The sequence below is a fragment of the Crocuta crocuta genome, unplaced genomic scaffold, assembly GCF_008692635.1.
Source record: "Crocuta crocuta isolate KB4526 unplaced genomic scaffold, BGI_CrCroc_1.0 scaffold102, whole genome shotgun sequence".
Taxonomy (NCBI): domain Eukaryota; kingdom Metazoa; phylum Chordata; class Mammalia; order Carnivora; family Hyaenidae; genus Crocuta; species Crocuta crocuta.
In genome coordinates this window covers 13,081,037-13,099,650 of record NW_027530019.1, presented here as the reverse complement: position 1 = coordinate 13,099,650, position 18,614 = coordinate 13,081,037, and the positions used below count along the sequence as shown (strand labels likewise).

Sequence of the window (18,614 nt, the reverse complement as noted above, 5' to 3'; positions counted from 1 at the left end):
TAGCGACTGCGTGGGCTAAACCCGGGCTAAACTACAAGCCCCAGAATTCCTTAGGAGAAAAGACGCGAGTACGAAGGGACGGAGGGGCGTGTTCACGTCGCCCGCGCGGGACCGTTAAATTTGAAACTTGGAGGGTTTCAGGTGGCTGCTTTGCGAAGGAGTCAAGTTTGCTAGCTTTTGTCCTTCTTATCTCTTCGTTATCTCTAAAGGCAGGTTTCAGAAGGAAGAAGCCCAGGCGGTCTGCGTCTCTGAGGGAAGATTTGCGGCAGAACGAGAGCCTGAACCGGGAATGCAGGATGGCGGCGATGAAGAAGGAAGGGGGTGCTTTGAGGTAGGTCCGCAAGACAGGAACTGCCGGGAGCTGGGCCTGCGAGACCCGAGGGTGCCTAGTCGGTGACAGAGGCTCTCGACTCAAGAGCGGTCCAGGGGAACACGGTCGGGAGAAGAGGGGGCCAGACAGGAGCTTCCTTCCTGCTGGAGTCGGACGCAAGGGGTGGAGGTGAAACGCTGACCTCAGTATGGGTGAGGGCACGTGAGAACTTTCCTGCGTCCAGCTTCAAAGCAAAGGTGGCTGTGCGACCCCATTAGTACAAGGAACTTGGAATTTGTAGTGTGGTCTGTGTCTCTCAGCCCAGCCGTTTGCTAGCTCTTTGACCTTGGGCGCATCTTAATACGGAAAGTGCTGATGAATTCAACGTGTTTGCAAACTAACTGCCTCCAAATAAGTGCCCAACAAGTGGTAGGTGCTTCCGTGTCCGTGGCGTAGTCAGAAATCTAAGACACCTTTCTCTGCGTGCTTGTTGCTTTTCCTTATATAAATATCAGCTCTTCGAGGTTGGAATTCTATATGCCTTTTTTTTCATTATGGGGTCCACAGTGCTTAGACAAATGCCATACGGAGACCTCTTTAACTCATGCAACAAATATTTATCGAGCACCTACTAAGCTCTAGTATGGCAAATGAACGAAAGACACAAAAACTCCTGCCCTTTTGAAATTTAAGTTCTGGGGTGGTAGCAACAGACAATAACGAAGATCAGTAAACTGGATGGTAGATAGGTGGTCAGTTCTAAAAGAATTAAAATGGTGGAGAGTAGGGGGTTGGTTCCATTTTAGATACTTTTGAACAGGGGACCTCACTAAGAAAGTGTCATTTGGGTCAGGACTTGAAGGGAACTCAAGAGCTAGTGATGCATGTATCTGGGAGGAAGTACAGAGAATTGGGGGGTGAGGGCTGGGGGGAGGGAGCCGCATCTGGCAAGTATGGCTGGAGCCAAGTAAGCCAGGAGAGTAAAGGATATGAAGGATGAGGTGAAGGGGAGGATGCAGGCATTCTAAGGACTTGGCTTTTACTCAGGTTTGAAAGTCAGTGGAAGGTTTTGAGCAGAGGAAAGTCAGGATCTGATATGGATTTAAATAGGATCATGGGCTGCCTTGTTGAAAAGACTTAAGGCAGGAAAGGATGGAAGCAGGGACACCAGTGAAGAGGTTGTTGAAATAATCCAGGCAAGGGAAGATGGTAACTTGAGCCAGACTAGAAACAGTGGAGATGAGAGGTTGCTTCCTGGATCTGTTTTGAAGGTAGAGCCAACAGGATTTGCAGGCTGACTGGGGGTAGGGTGGTAGTAAGAAGGGTGTCAAGGTGGGCACTGAGATTTTTGGCTTGAGTAACTGGAAAAATGGAATTGCTACTTGAGATGAAGGAAAACTGTGGGAGGAGCAGGTCGGGAAGAGGCAGGAAGAGCAGGAAAGGAGAGGAGCAGTCCCAGCTCAGTTTGGGACAATTAGTTGAGATAGTTTAATTGCTATTTCAAGATGAAGAGAAGAAATTCAGAGGAACTCAGCAAACATTTATTCAGTGCTTACTAGTGTCAGATCCTATATTAGGCCATGGGGATATAAAACTAAATGACACACTGGGTCACTTGGGTGGCTCAGTTTGTTAAGGGTCCAACCTCAGCTCAAGTCATGATCTCTCGGTTCATGAGTTCGAGCCCCACATCTGGCTCTCTGTTGTCAGCACAGAGCCTGTTTCAGATCCTCTGTCTCCCTCTCTCTGCCCCTCCCCTTCTTGCACTCTTTCTCTTTTCCAAAAAACAAAACAAAACAATAATAAACAAACAAAATGGCACAGCCCTTACATTTATAGGATTCACATAATATAGTTAAAAAGTTGTGAATAGTTACAACTTTAATCATTAATCACTCACAGTTTACTTTGTTCAGTTCTCATCTAGACTGAGGTCACACATAACTTTCACTTTCTTTTGAAGATGAGTGCCTATATCTGTTTCACTGTTTTAAACTCAGAGATGATGTCTCACAGCCAGAAGTAGACTTCTATCTGAGAAGTGCAGAGCTCTGAAGTTCTGAGCACACACCCCATATGGTGATTGCCTCCAAAAATCTTCTGGGAATTTCGCCATCAATAGGCTTAATAGAATTGGAGGGGTGGGGACCAGTTGTGATCACTAAATTCTATCTTTGTCTCCTGTTCTGGGAGATCTATATTCATTCCAGTTTCAGTTTTAATTAATCAGTTGAAACAAACATGGGATATTAGCCCAACAAACTATTTGCTAACTTTATATTTTTTTTGGGAAAAAAAATTTTTTTTTACATTTATTTTTGAGAGACAGAGTACGAGTGGAGGAGAGGCTGAGAGAGAAGAAGACACAGAATCTAAAGCAGGCTCCAGGCTCTGAGCAAACATTCAGCACAGAACCTGATTTGGGGCTCAAACCCACAAACCGCGAGATCATGACCTGAGCCCAAGTCGGACGCTTAACCGACTGAGCCACCCAGTCACCTCTATTTACTAACTTTAAATGAGATGATACATTAGTGGTAGGCATAGAACTGTTTTTTGTCTACCTTGCCAAATTTATAAGTTTTTCCCCTTCTTTTCTTCCTGCCTTAAACTTTACTCTTATAACTGTCCATAGTATCCTGGTCATGCTCTCTCTTCCATAAGGCAGTATTATAGCCATAAACTTGGAAACCAGGTCACAGAAAGGCTTAGAAGCTTAGATGTATAAGAACACTACTTCTGTGCCAGCCCACCATATTCAGTCCAAAGATCATGAATAATCACTTATCTGAAAGCATTTGTAATAATCTAGTGATATAATAATGTAATATTAGTATGAACTTTACATTTGTTTCTCTCTTCACAGTGAAGCCATGTCATTGGAAGGAGATGAGTGGGAGCTGAGTAAAGAAAATGTCCAACCCTTAAGGCAGGGGCGGATCATGTCTACACTTCAGGGAGCATTGGCGCAGCAAGAATGTGCCTGTAACACTACTCTTCAGCAACAGAAACGGTGTGTAGAATGGTTTGGGGTCAACCTGTCAGGTTTCCTCCCCAACTGTGGTTAGTCATGTAGGTGTGGATCCATGTGGATTGGCCTAAGAAGTACTTTTCAGAGTTGATAGTGTGAGAATCTGTTCTCCACCTGCTTTTTCATCACAAAACAACTACCTAAAGATCTCCCTGAGCGTGACTAAGAATAAGAGCTATAGGATTTCATCTCATTAGGTTATGGAGCAGCCAAACTCTTGCAGCAATAGAAATACATCTTGGGGCGCCCGGGTGGCTCAGTTGGTTGAGCTTCTGACTCTTGGTTTTAGCTCAGGTCATGATCTCAAGGTTCGTGAGATTTAGCCCTGCAATGGGCTCTGCACTGACAGTATGGAGCCTGCTTGGGATTCTCTCTCTCCCTCTCATTCTGTCTCTCCCCTGTTCTCACTCTCTCTCAAAATAAATAAATAAACTTTTCAAAAAAAATACATCTTGGGGCACCTGGGTGGCTCAGTTGGTTAAGCGTCTGACTCTTGGTTTTGGCTCAGGTCATGATCTGACTCACCATCAGTGGGATTAAGCCCCTCATCAGGCTCCTCACTGATAGCACAGAGCCTGCTTGGGATTCTCTCTCTCTCTCTCTCTCTCTCTCTCTCTCTCTCTCTCTCTCGTCCTCTTCCTTTCTCCCAACCCCGAAAATAAATACGTAAACTGAAAGAAAAAATAAAAGCGTGCTGTTGACTGGAAGCCTTCCCGATAAATAACATAAAGAGTTAATACATATTTTGTATATGTATTATATACTGTATTACAGTAAAGTAAGCTAGAGAAAAGAAAATGTTAAAATCAAAAGAAAAATATATTTACAGGACTATACACTATTTACATGGAAAATATCCCCATATAAATAAACCCACATAGTTCAAATACATGTGGTTCAAGGATCAACTGTACTACATAATTCAAATGGACCTATAGAACTTGCTTTCCTTTGACTAATACGTGTTTTGATAAATATGCTTTTTTCAAAAAAACGGAACTAAAATGTCAGTTCTTACGTTGACTCTCTGACAGATTTCACCGTCATAGGCAAATTATCATAATTTGGGGTTATAGTGTAATGAATGTCCTCATTCATCTCATTGGATCTTTAAAAGTATCAAAAGATTGTGATGTTCTAGGGCACCTGGGTGGTTCGTTGGTTAAGTGCCTGACTTCGCTCAGGTCATGATCCCATGGTATGTGGGTTCCAGCCCCGTGTTCTGCTCTGTGCTGATGGCTCGGAGCCTGCAGCTTGCTTCAAATTCTGTGTCTCCCTCCCTCTGCCCCTCACCTGCTCACGCTCTGTCTCTCTCTCTCAAAAATAAATAAACATTAAAAAAAAAAAAAAGATGTGACGTTCTATTGTTAACTCTTCTTCCTGGTTTCTGTGATATTGTTCTAGTGTTTCCACTTCTCTAATCTTCCTTTTTTCTTATTGGATTCCTACTGTATTTTACCTAAGTCTTTTGTTCATTGCCCTGTGTGTCCTTATATAGTCACATATTCTGGGATTGCTTAATCACTATTTACATCTCTTATTTGCCTTGTAAACATCTTTTTATCTACTTGTATAATCACTAATGTATTAAATACTGAATCACTTCTCATAAATGATCTTCCATTTTCTACTCCATTTTGGTTAATGGAACCAAAACTCACTTGAATGATCTTACTCATTGCTCTCTCATCCAAATTGTATTTAGTCAGTTACTAAGGTCTGGGCACTTTTTTTTCTTCTGAAAGTATAATTTACATGCTGTGAAGTGCTCAGATTTTTAAGTGTACCATTTAATCCATTTTGACATTCACTTCAAGCCACAGAACATTTTTATTACCTCCGAAAGTTCTCTCATGCCCGTTCCCAGTGTTCTTCCCCTCCCTCGGTGAAGCAAGCAGTGATCAGATTTCTATCATCTTGATTACTTCTGCTTATTTTAGACACTTATATAAACGAAGTCATGTGTTTCTTTCACTCAGCATATGTTTTATGAGGCTTTTCCATGTTGCATTATCAGTAGATTGTTCCTTTTTATTACTGAGTAGTATTTCATTTGTTTGTGCATTTATTAATTGATGGACATTTGATTCTTTACAGTTTTGTGCTTCATGAATAAAGCTACTGTGGACATTCTTGTACAAGGATTTTTGTGGACATAGATTTTCACTTCTCTTAGAACTGTTGGGGGTCACCTGGGTGGCTCAGTCGTTTAAGCATCCCACTTTGGCTCAGGTCATGATCTTGCAGTTGTGAGTTTAAGCCCCTCACTGGGCTTGCTGCTGTGAGCACAGAGCCCACTTTGGATCCTCTGTCCCCCTCTCTCTTTGCCCCTCCCCTGTGTGCACTGTCTCTCTCTCAAAAATAAACATTAAAAAAAAAAATAGAACTGATGGGTCATATAAATGTATGGGTGCCTGGGTTGCTCAGTTGGTTAAGCATCAGACTTTGGCTTAGGTCATGATCTTGTGGCTTGTGGGTTCGAACCCCTAATAAGGATCCACGCTGACAGTGTGTACCCTGCTTGGAATTCTCTCTCTCTTCCTCCCTCCCCTCTCTCTCCCCCACATGCTCACACTCTCGCTCTCAAAAATAAACTTAAAAAAAAATCTATATTTAACTTTTTAAGAGACTGGCAGTTTTCCAAAGAGATTATAACATTTTACACTTATGTCAGCTATGTCTGAGAGCTTGCCTTCTCCAAATCTACTTCAGTATTTGATGGTGCCAAGCTTTTTCATTTTATCTATTTTGGTGGGTATGTAATATCTCATTGTGGTTTTACTTGTTATTTCCCTGATGACTAACGATGATGAGCACTTTTTCTCCTGGTTATTGGCCTTTTTTTAAATTCATAGATCATAGATTTTACTGTTTTTTTCTTTTCTTTCTAGAGAGTGCATTCATGAGTGAGGGAGAGAGGCAGAAGGGGAGAGAGAGAGAGAGAGGGAGACTAAGAGACTCAAGCAGACTCCATGCTCATTGTGGAACCTGACACGGGAGCTCGAACCCACAACCCTGGGATCCTGACCTGAATAGAAATCAAGAGTCTGACATTCAACCACCCAGGCACCCCGGTTCTTGGCCTTTTAAATCTCTTCTTTTGTGGTGTATTTGTTGAGACATTCTGCCCAGTTTTAAAATTGGATTGCAGGAGACCTTTCTGTAGTCTGTGTACAAGACCTTTATCACATAATGTGTCACAAACGTTTTCTTCCAGTTCATGGTTGCCTGTTTTCTTGGTGTTTTTTTTTTTTTTTTATAAGCAGACATTTTTCATTTTGATGGAGTGTAATGAATACTGTTTTTCTTTTATGGTTAATGCTTTTTTGTGTCTTTAGATCTTTACAAAGATCCAAAGTTGTAAAGATATTCTCCTGTGTTTTCTTCTAGTAGCTTTATTGTTTCACGTTTTACGTTTCACTTGAAATTCATCCTTGTGTATACTGTAAGACTGGAGTAAGTTCTTTCCCCACCCCCGTATGGATTTCTAATTGTCCTGCTTCCATCTGTTGAAGGGATTTTTTTTTTCCACTTGTTGAAGGGATTTTTTTCCCCCCACTCCAAATTGCTTTGGGGCCTTTGTGAAAAAGAAATCATTTGACTGTATGTGTGCGGATATTTCTGGACTCTTATCATCCATTGATCTCATTGCTTGTCCTTTCACCAATTACATGTTGTCTTGATTTTATATAGTAAATCTTGACTTAGGGTAGAGTGAGTTCTCCAACTTTTGCTGTTCTTTGTTAAATTTGTTTTGACTATTTTTGGTCCTTTCCTTTTCCAAACAAATTTTAAAATCTTCTTGTCAGTTTGATGAAAAGATCCTTGTGAGATTTTGGTTGGATTGCATTGCATCTATAGGTAAATTTGGAGGCTTGCTGATTTTTATCAGTAGTGTCTTAGATTTTATTTTTTTTACCATTTCTGCAGGTAATTCCTTCACTATGTCATACTTAAATCACCATATTAGCTTCATAATTGTAGGTCCTTATATAAATACTTTTGTTCCTAAAATGTTACTTAATTGATCTTTTTGAAATCTTTGCTTATCATATTCAAGATATTCTCCAATTAAAGAGCCAACAGTAGGTTGAGCACATGGAACCCAAAGTCTTTATTTTAATTTTTTTTAAGATAATCTTTATGCCTAACATGGGGCTTGAACTCACAACCGTGAGATACAGAGTTGCATGCTCTTCCAGCTGAGCCAGCCAGGTGCTCAAAGTCTTTAAATTTACATTTAAAACATGTCCTTCTTAACTTCTCCAGATATTGCCACTTATTCCCAATACTAACTGTATCTTATAGCTCAATTTCCTCTGGATAAACTCTCCCACTTTTACAACTTTTTTTTTTTTTAATTTTTTTTTTTAATGTTTTATTTATTTCTAGGAGAGAGAGAGAGAGAGACAGCATGAGCAGGGGAGGGTCAGAGAGAGAGGGAGTCACAGACTGAAACAGGCTCCAGGCTCCGAGCTGGCAGTCAGCACAGAGCCGGACGCAGGGCTCGAACCCACGAACCGTGAGATCATGACCTGAGCGAAAGTCGGACGCTTAACCAACTAAGCCACCCAGGCGCCCCTCCCACTTTTACAACTTTATTCAATACTGATTTCTTGCAAATCTTGGAAAACTCCATTTTTCTTTGAAATTTTATGGTTCCTTCAGAGTCCCACCTTCTGAGGCTGCTTCTGTGATACCTCCTTTTGCTTCTCAAAGGCTTTACTATCCATTCTTGGCAACTGTAATATACTGCTTTGTACTGTGGGTTAATTTTTCATTAGTATACTTTGTCTTTTTTTTTTTAATGTTTGTTTATTTTTGAGAGAGAGAGAGAGAAGGAGAGGCAGAGAGAGAGAGAGGGAGACAGAGAATCTGAAGCAGGTTCCGCGCTGTCAGCACAAAGCCCGACGTGGACCCACAAACCATGAGATCATGACCTGAGCCAAAGTCGGATGCTCAACCAACTGAGCCACCCAGGCGCCCCTATACTGTGTCTTTCTTATTGGAGTATAAATTCCCTTGTGTTAGGAACTATTTGATAATTCTAGCACAACCCTTTATACAGCTTTTATTGATGAAACATTTATCTAAATTGTGGTTTATTACCTAATACTTCCCTTTGTTCTAACTGGTGAATCTTAACTTAATCTTAGCCCTGCCTTTCCCAGCTCTTTACAAAGTAGAATTTTACACTTTTTTTTTGAAGCACTCCCCAAAGTATGTATTGATATTATTCTTCTGTGACTAATGTTACCCATGGAATTTTACTTTAAAATTCTTATTTCTATGTATTTCTGTGTGTATGTGTGTGTTTACTTCAATACTATTATATACATATAAAATAATAACTCTCACTTATTGAGTATATATTATGCTTAAGCACTTTATACTAAGAGTAATCAACCTGATAAGAGAGATGCTGCGGTAGTCCCGCTATGTCTGTGGTTTCACTTTCCTCAGTTTCACTCACCCACTGTCAGCTGCGGTCCCCAATCACATGATCCTCCCTCTGACATATTGTCAGGTCAGTAGTAGTCTAATGCTCCATTACGGCACCTACATCATTCCCCTCACTTCATCCCCTGATGTCGGCATTTTATCATCTCCCATCCTCACGAGGAGAATGAAAGACGAGCATAGAACAATAAGATATTTTGAGAGAGAGACCACATTCACATAACTCTTATTATAGTATATTGTTATAATTGTTCTATTTCGTTATTGTTGTTAATCCCTTACTATGCCTAATTTATAACTTGAACTTTATCATAGGTATGTATGTACAGAAATGAAACAAAGTATATCTAGGTTTTGGAAGTATCCTGGATTTCAGGCCCCCATCTTGGAAAGTATCCCCCTACATATAAAGGGGGGATTTTTGTATTATTATCCCCATTTTACAGATGAGGAGACTGAAAATGGAATTTAAACAACTCGTTTAATGTCTCTGCTAGTGATTAGCAGAGCTGCATTTGAACCTGGGGAGTCTTGTTCCAGAGCTATGTAACTCTGTTTTCGATATGTTGTCTTAGAATTTATCTAATTTCTACATGTTTTGTCCATCCTGTTATCTGGCAGAATCTTGATGACTCCTATTTTTCTTTGTTTAACAAACCCTCAAACTCCAGTGCAGTTATTTGACTTGATATTAAACACTTAAAAAATTAATAAAAACGGAGGGGTGAAATGTATTTATTTGACTGTTATCGCTACTGCTTCTGCTAACATTTTCTGTTTAAATTTCAGGGCATTTGAATCTGAAATTCGATTTTACTCTGGAAATGATCCTCTGGATGTTTGGGATAGGTGAGTCTTTTTTATTTAACAAGGGCAATAGAAACTTAACAAATGAGTCCATATGACCATGTTTCTCAAATTAGGGTGTACAGAAGTATGTCAGAGTACAAAGGGGTGTCTTGGGGACATGGAAAGACAGAATAATCATAGCATTTCTTCTTGAGGTGTTCACGACTAAAGAAGTTTCAACTTTGTGGCATGCAGCTGAGAGCTACACCCTTGTATCCCCATCCTCTTTATTTCCCAGAGGTATATGTTAGCAATATTTGGAAAAGCTTGAGGGATCGAGGCTTAGGATATGTCATTAAGGACCTCTAAATAAACACACTTCCTATATATTAGATATTTCTGCCTAAGAAAGTCAAGAATGGGTCTTGGTGCAAGAGCAAAAGTACACATTGAACTTTAAAATTATTCTTTTCCTTTTCATTCAGGTATATTAACTGGACAGAACAGAACTACCCTCAGGGAGGGAAAGAGAGTAATATGTCAACATTATTAGAAAGAGCTGTTGAAGCACTACAAGGAGAAAAACGATACTATAATGATCCTCGATTTCTTAGTCTCTGGCTTAAATTGGTAAGTCTTTCTCAAGTGCCATCTGAGTTCAAAATATTAAACCAAGAGGGGTGCCTACGTGGCTTAGCCGGTTAAGTGGCCACTTCATCTCAGGTCATAATCTTGCGGCCCGTTGGTTCGAGCCCCACATCAGGCTCTGTGCTGACAGCTCAGAGCCTGGAGCCTGCTTCAGATTCTTTGTCTCCCTCTCTCTCTGCCTAATTCGTACTCTGTCTCTCAAAAATGAATAAATATTAAAAAAATAAAATACTAAACCAAGAGATTTTTCTTTAGAGCTCTCTGGTACACACCAGAAAATGGCAGCACTTGAGCCATTTAATAAATACGAAACATTTAATAAATACTCAATATTTGTTAAATTGGTCCTATTTAAAAATAGATTTTAATGTAAGAGTTTTTTTACCCCTTTAAAAGTGATCATAAAGGCCTGAATGTCTCCTCCTGGGAGTGGATCATTTATTTATTTCAAACATAATTGGGCCATGCAACCGTACAAAGGGAGGGTGTGTAGGAGCCAATGCATGGCAGTAGTGTGATTGTTTCGGAACAAATTTTTGTAGGTGATTCTGGTAGTCCTTTGTTCCCTTTTTGAGAATCATTACCATAAAAAGTTAAATGTGTTTTTATGTAATATATTGTTATTTCCAAAAATATCTGCCTGACCACTTTGTGCTGTCTCATTTGACATGTAGTTCTTTTATTGAGAATTTTTTTGTGGAAACATCTCCAAATAAAATAATGAGAGTTTCTTAGATATTTATTTCATTGTTTTTGTTCTAAAAAAGATTAGAGAAAGTGATAAATATTTAGATTCGAATGTTAGATAACTAGATAATGGATAATTAGATACTTATAAAAATAAATTATTAAAAAATAAAAATAGGGTGCACCTAGGTGGCTCAGTCAGTTGAGCATCTGACTCTTGATTTCACCTCATGTCATGATCTTGTGGTACATGAGTTTGAGCTTCACATGGGGCTCTGCGCTGACAGCATGGGGTCTGCTTGACTTCTCTCTCTTTCTCTTGGCCCCTCTCCTTCTCACGCTCATGCTACCTCAAAATAAATAAGTAAACTTAAAAATAAATAAAAGTAAAAAGTAGGGATGCCTGGGTGGCTCAGTCACTTGAGCGTCTACTTGATTTTTAGCTCAGGTTATGATCCTAGGGTTTTGGTAATGAGCCCTACGTCAGGCTTGGTGCTGAGTATGAAGTCTGCTTAAGTCTCTCTCTCTCTCTCTCTCTCTCTCTCTCTCTCTCTCTCTCTCTCTCTTTCTCTTTCCTTTTCTCCTACTTGTGCATTCTCTCTCCAAAAAGTAATAATAATAAAAAACTATAAAAACATAATTCTGTAACAGATTAAATAATTCTAAATAATAGAATATTTACAACCATTGTAAAATGATAAAATATTGACAGTTGAAATTGATAAAATTTCTGGCTAAAACAGATCTCTTGAGAGCTTATCTTAAACTTCAAATAGGGGCTCCTCGGTGGTTCAGTTGGCTAAGCCTACCCCGCTTGTGCTCTTTCTCTTCCTCTCTCTCTCAAAAATAAACAAACATAAAAAAAAAAAAACCCTTCAGGGACACCTGGGTGGCTCAGTTGATTAAGGGTCCGACTTCAGCTTAGGTCATGATCTTGCCATTCCCGAATTCAAGTCTGCATCGGGCTCTGTGCCGACAGCTCAGAGCCTGAGCCTGTTTCAGATTCTGTGTCTTCCTCTCTCTCTCTCAGCCCCTTTGCACTTGCGCTCTGTCTCTCAAAAATAAACATTAAAAAGAAATTTTGAAAAAAACTTTCAAATATTACTAGTAAAGGAAATTAGGCACATCCTGAAGGCATACTGTATCTTGGTTTCCGGAGGGCATTTGACATGTCTTGGCATCGTTATTGACAAGTTGGAGAAATTAGGAATATTAGTGGTAAGAATTTATGACAAATGATGATACCCAAAGAATGCTAAACAGATTTTTTAGCATGGATTCTATGGTCCCTGGTAGCATGCTGATGGATTTTGTTTTTCATTCTACCCTATATAATCTTAACCTATATAATGTTTATATATGTGATTTATTAATGGTTTGGACTGGATAAACTTCTAAAGTAACTCTTAATCCTAGGATTCTATGATTCTATTTGCTTGGAGCTATTAACAGTAACAATTGGAATAATTTTTCTGTTCATAATGCTAACTGGTGCCGGTACCAAAGAGACATGACATTGCCATAACATAAAAAGCATAGTCTAGACCAGTGCTACTGAACAATGGTCTGTGGACTGTTCAAGATCAGTATAAAAGTTCCAAATAAGCATTTAGAGGTTTGGTTAACAAATTTGACATCGCCACAACATCCAAACACATCATCATTTTTCTAGTGACTTCTATTTTTATTGTAATTTTTAAAAATACCAGTCAACAATGTAAATGGAAACTTTAAACATGCACACACCGAAACTGGCCCCTTTACCACAAGCAGTCTGAGAAGTACTGGTGGTGTAGACAGCCCTCATATTCAAATGATCAGCAATAATTGGAACATAGTAGATAGTTAGCAAGCATATTAAACTATTTTGCTGTTTTTATTTTTTTCCCTTATGGTCAAGAGGAGCAACAGTTGGGTTCCTCACTCTACTTCTTTCTTTTGCTTTGCAGAAAAATTTCCCCATTCCGAGAGTTATTTTTATAAGGAATTACTACAATCTAGCTAAGGAAAAATTTGTTCTTAAAAAATATCCAGGATTTTTAGTTAAAAGTATAAAATTGTTTTAGTTGGCTTGTTAGGGGTTACCAAAAAAATTTCTTTAACTTTTGGATATATTAATCTAACCATGTGGTCCTTTTATTTATGTTATTTCTTAAATGATCTCATTCAGCACTCTGGAATAACCTCATCTTTACTGGCTGTTTTATGCTGTACCAGAGCTATTCAGAAAACCATTAACAAGTGCAGTCAATGTTAACCTTTATTTATGTAGTAACAGATATCAAGGACTGGATCTCATACTGATAACATATTCATAATTATAACTTTGCTTGAATCGCCATCACATATGGGGAAAAAATCACTAATTGGAATAAGCAGAGAACTCCATTTACTGAATTACTACTAAATTAAACTATAAAATATTAATTGTTTTTGTCAAAGAAGTAAGTGGAGCATTTCATTTATTCAATCTTTTTCTACCAGACTCTGGTTAGGAACTGGGGATATAGTGGATAGCAATGTTTTGTACCTTTGTGGAACTTACTTTATTGGGAAGGACAGATGTTAAAGAATTTAATTGTCACAAAAGAGAAAGAGGGAAGTATTGAGTTGTGTAGAAGGGAATATATATAAGGAGGACTTAACCTAGGTCAGACAGTGAGGAACAGGTAGAGATGAGAGAAAATATAAATAAACGGGAGAAAATGTTAACCTCCTTAGTTATATAAGAACTCCTAATTAGAACACTGAAATGCCATTTTTATATGATGTTAGCAACTTAAAAATAGGTATTTTCTGTGAAATTAGTATTTGAGAATAACTACTGGCATTTTAAATTGGTACAAACCTTTCAGAAAGAAATTTGTTCCTTTTTAACATAGTTCTACTTCTAGAACGTATCTTAGGGGAGTAATATAAATCATGAAAGGTTGTGTGCATCAAGATACTTGTTACAGGGGTGCCGGGGTTGCTCAGTCTCGCGGTGTGTGGGTATGCGAGACTATGACCTGAGCCAAAATTAAGAGTCAGATGTTTAACCGACTGAGCCACCTGGGTGCCCCGTAACAAATATCTTCATGCACACAACTTCTCATGTTTTATACTACTCCCTTAAAATAAATTTCTAGAAGTAGGACTATGGTAAAAAGTAACAAATTGCGTTGGCAATGTGGAGCCTGCTTGGGATTCTCTCTCTCCCTCTCTCTCTCTGCCCCTCTCACACTTGCATGTGCTCTCTCACTCTCTCTGTTTCTCAAATAGACTTAAAAGAAAATATTAAAAGATATTTGTTATAGAATTATTTATAGCTGAGTAAAGTAGAAAGAAGCTACATATCCAAAAAAATAGGGAATGGTTAAATGATGGGAGATTACTAGATGGAACATTATTCATCCATCTAAAAATAAGAAAGAGTAAGCAGCATGGAAAAATGAATGATGAACTGTTAGAATTAAAATGTCCTTATGATTAAAACTTTATAAATGATAAAATTCTTCTATGCTGTGTAAAATGGTGTATGTTCTTTTTTTTCCTTAAGGGAAAAAAAGATTGAAGAAAATATATCAAATTGTTAACGATGTGGGATTTTTATTGACATGTCCCCCCCGCCTTCTTACTACTGGAATTGTCTACATTATAGCCGGTCTTAAAAGATCCCCTCTAAAATGCAGATCTGACCATATCATTCCTTTGCTTATAGCTCTCCCACCTGAACATACATGCATCGGGTATCAGGTAAATTTACAGTCGATTAGCTTGACATTTAAGACCTATCACTACTTTTTCTCCAAACTCCTGTCTTGTCTGCATCCTCACAAACTTTTAGTCTTCTCTTTCTTTGCTTATACTATTTTCTCTGTCTGCAATGCCCTTCCATTCCCCTTCTCTACCTGGTGTAAGTCTATTCCTCCTTCAGGGCCACACTCAAATGTCATACCTTCTTGAAGTCTTCTCATCCCTTTTTCTTTCAAATTAACCTCTTCTGTCTACTTTTTAGGTCTTCCCAGTACAGTCCTTTTAACATTGTATTAGAGTAGATATATATTTTTTCAATGCAGAAACCACATATAGTCACTCCAGTGATAGTTCAGCACATAATAAACACTCAATAAATGAATAGAAATTGGTTAACTGTTAATGCTTTTAATTTGTTACAGGGACATTTATGCAACGAGCCTTTGGATATGTACAGTTATTTACACAACCAGGGGATTGGTGTTTCACTTGCTCAGTTCTATATCTCATGGGCTGAAGAGTATGAAGCTAGAGAAAACTTTAAGAAAGCAGACCAGATATTTCAGGAAGGGATTCAGCAGAAGGCTGAGCCACTGGAAAGACTGCAGTCACAGCACCGGTAAGCTTCTTTGAACCTTGTTTTAACTCTTTAAAACTAATACATGTAAATCATTGTTTTTGCACCTGAATAAAATCCCCCACCCCACCCCCGCCATGGCAAGTTTACTTAGTTACTATTTGATTTTTTAAAAGACCTATTTAAATATTTTTTATTTAACATGCAGTAAAATCCACTGTTTGGTGTATAGTTTTGTAAGTTTCCACAATTGAATGGGGACCTATAACCATTACCGTAATCAAAATATACTATAGTTCCATCACTCCATAGAATTTCTTTTTTTTATGCCAAAAAGGCTTCTTAAGTTTTATTTTTTTAATAGTTTATTGTCAAGTTGGTTTCCATATAACACCCAGTGCTCATCCCCACAAGTGCCCTCCTCCATGCCTATCACCCCTCTTCCCCTCCCCCCACCCCATCTGCCCTCAGTTTGTTCTCAGCATTCAAGAGTCTCTCATGGTTTGCCTCCCTCCCTCTCCCCCACTATTTTTCCCCTTCTTCTCCCCCATGGTCCTCCTAATCCTCCTACGTGCAAACATCTCCCACCCCCGACTCAACCCATAGAATTTCTTTTTGCTCTCCCTTTGTAGTTCAACACTTAGGTTCACTCCCAAACCCTGGTCACCACTGATCTGTTCTCCAGCCCTGTAGTTTTGCCTTTTCCATAATATCATCTAAGTGGCAGCATATAGTATGTGTGGCCTGTTGAGTGTGTCTGCTTTCATTTAACATAATGCATTTCAGTTGTTAAATTGGTTCTACTTTAAAGATGGATTTTATATCTATATTCTGAATACAAGTCTTTTATCACATAATATGATTTGTAAATCTCTTCTCCCAGTTTAACTGTTGGTTATGTTTTTTCTTAACAGTGTGTTTTATAGAACCAAAGTTTTTACTTTCAGAGAATTCTAAAATAAATTTTTGTGTTGTATAGATCATGCTCTTGGTATGTCTGAGAGCTCTGTTTAGCAAAGGGTCACAAAGATTTTCTCCAAGGTTTTTATCTTGAAGTTTAAAAAATTTTTTTTTTATTTGGTAGAGTTGATACACAATGTTACATTAGTTTCAGGTGTGCCCTATAGGGCACGTATATACATTATGCTGTGCTCACTGCAAGTATAGTTACCATAGCTCACCATACAAAGCCATTATAATATTATTGACTGTATTTCTTATTCTGTACCTTTTAATTCCACGATTTATTCATTCCATAACTGGAACCCTGTGTCTCCTTCTCTTTTTCACCCATTTGCTCATTTCCCCCAACTCCCTCCCCTCTGGCAGCCGTCAGTTTGTTCTCTGTATTTATAGGTCTGATTCTGCCATTTGTTTGATTGTTCTTTTTTTTTTCTTTTAGATTCCACATATGAGTGAAATCCTATGGTATTTGTCTTTCTTAGTCTGACTTAGATCATTTAGCATGATAGGCTGTAAGTCCATCCATGTTGTCATCAGTGGCACCATCATGCTTTTTTATGGCTGTGTAATCCATTATGCATATATATACATATCTTCCTTATCTGTCTATCAGTAGACACTTAGGTTGCCTTCTGTATCTTGGCTATTGTAAATAATGCTGCAATAAACATAGGTGTGCATATATCCTTTTTAGTTAGTGTTTTCGTTTTCTTTGGATAAACAAACACCCAGTAGTAGTATTATTGGATTGTATGGTATTTCTGCGTTTAATTTTTTGAGGAACCTCCATACTGTTTTCCACAGTGGCTGTACTAATTTACATTCCCACTAACAGTGTGTGAGGGCTCCTTTTTCTCCACATCCTCGTCAGCACTTGTTATTTCTTGTCTTGCTGATTTTAGCCATTCTGACAAGCGTTAGGTGATATCTCATTGGGTTTTGATTTGCATTTTTCTTTTTTTTTTGTTTTTTTTTTTCATTTTTTTAAATGTCTATTTGTTTTTGAGAGAGAGCGAGCACGAGCAGGGGAGGGGCAGAGAGAGAGGGAGACAGACTCTGAATCAGGTTCCAGGCTCCGAGCTGTCAGCACAAGACCCCAATGTGGGACTCGAACTCATGAACCATGAGATCATGACCTGAGCCGAAGTTGGATGCTTAACCGAGTGAGCCACCCAGGCACCCCTGATTTGCATTTTTCTGATGATAAGTGATGTTGAGCATCTTTTCATGTGTCTGTTGGCCATCTAGATGTCTTTGGGAAAATATCTATTCAAGTTCTATGCCCATTTTAAAATCAGATTGTTATTTTGGTATTGAGTTCTATAAGTTTTATATATTTTGAATATTGACCCTTTATTAGAAATATTATTTGCAAATATCTCCTCCCATTCAGTAGTTTGCCTTTTTGTTTTTTGATGTTTTCCTTTGCTGTGCAAAAGCTTTATATTTTGATGTAGTCCCAATAGTTTATTTTCATCTTGAAGTTTTTATAGTTTTACTTTTTACATATTGATCTCTGATTCATTTTGAGTTAATCTTTGCATAATGTATTGATCAAGGTTCTTTTTTTTGCATATGAACCTCCATTTGTTCTTGTGTCACTTGTTGAAAAGATTGTCTCCATTGATTTGACTTTGCATCTTTGTCATAATTATATTTGAGGGGTACCTGGGTGGCTCAGCTGGTTAAGTGTTCCACTTTGGCTTAGGTCATGATCTCACAGGTCATGGGATGGAGCCCTGCATAACACTCTGCACTGACAGTGCAGAGCCTGCTTGGGATTCTCTCTTTCCCTCCCTCTGCCCCTCCCCTGTTCCTGCTTGTGCTCCAGTTGTGTGTACACACTCTCTCTCAAAATGAATAAGTGAAGATTTTTGAAAAATGGTATTTGACATTAAAAAATCATATATGTGTAGTTATTTCTGTTACTCTATTTTGTTCTTCTGATCTATATATTCATTAGTGTATACCACAGTATCTAGATTACTGCAGCTTTATAGTAAGTCTAGAAATCAAGTAATATGAGACCTCCAACTTTGTTATTCTTTTTAGCTTTTTAAGCTCTTTTAGCTTCTTTTTAACTAGAGCTCCTTTGACTTTCTGTATAAATTTTAGAATCAGCTTTCTGGGATTTTGATTAGTATTGTGCATGAACTTGATATATTTCTCTATTTAGATCTTTGATTTCTTTGAGTAAGCTTTGAAAGTATTTTTGAGAGGTGGGGAGTGTCAGAGAGCAGTGCAGAGCCTGATGCAGGGCTCAGACTCTCAAATGGTGAGGTCATGACCTGAGCCGAAGTGGCATGCTTAATCAACTGAGCCACCCAGGTGCCCCATGGTAGTATTTGTGTTTGAGGAATTGATTCATTTCATCTATGAGTTTATGAGCATAGAGTTGTTTATAGAATTCCTTT

The 18,614-nt window shown here is 38.5% G+C and overlaps 1 protein-coding gene across 1 annotated transcript in view; it reads left to right on the top strand.

Moving 5' to 3' along the window:
* Positions 1–208: 208 nt before the first annotated feature.
* Positions 209–18,614, top strand: part of BUB1B (BUB1 mitotic checkpoint serine/threonine kinase B) — a 50,566-nt gene continuing 32,160 nt past the window's right edge. Inside the window, exons 1-5 of the mRNA XM_077764694.1 lie at positions 209–331; positions 3,177–3,323; positions 9,591–9,650; positions 10,076–10,220; positions 15,083–15,279. Coding sequence (XP_077620820.1) covers positions 297–331; positions 3,177–3,323; positions 9,591–9,650; positions 10,076–10,220; positions 15,083–15,279 — 584 coding nt within the window. The 5' untranslated portion in view covers positions 209–296. The remainder of the gene's footprint in view (positions 332–3,176; positions 3,324–9,590; positions 9,651–10,075; positions 10,221–15,082; positions 15,280–18,614) is intronic.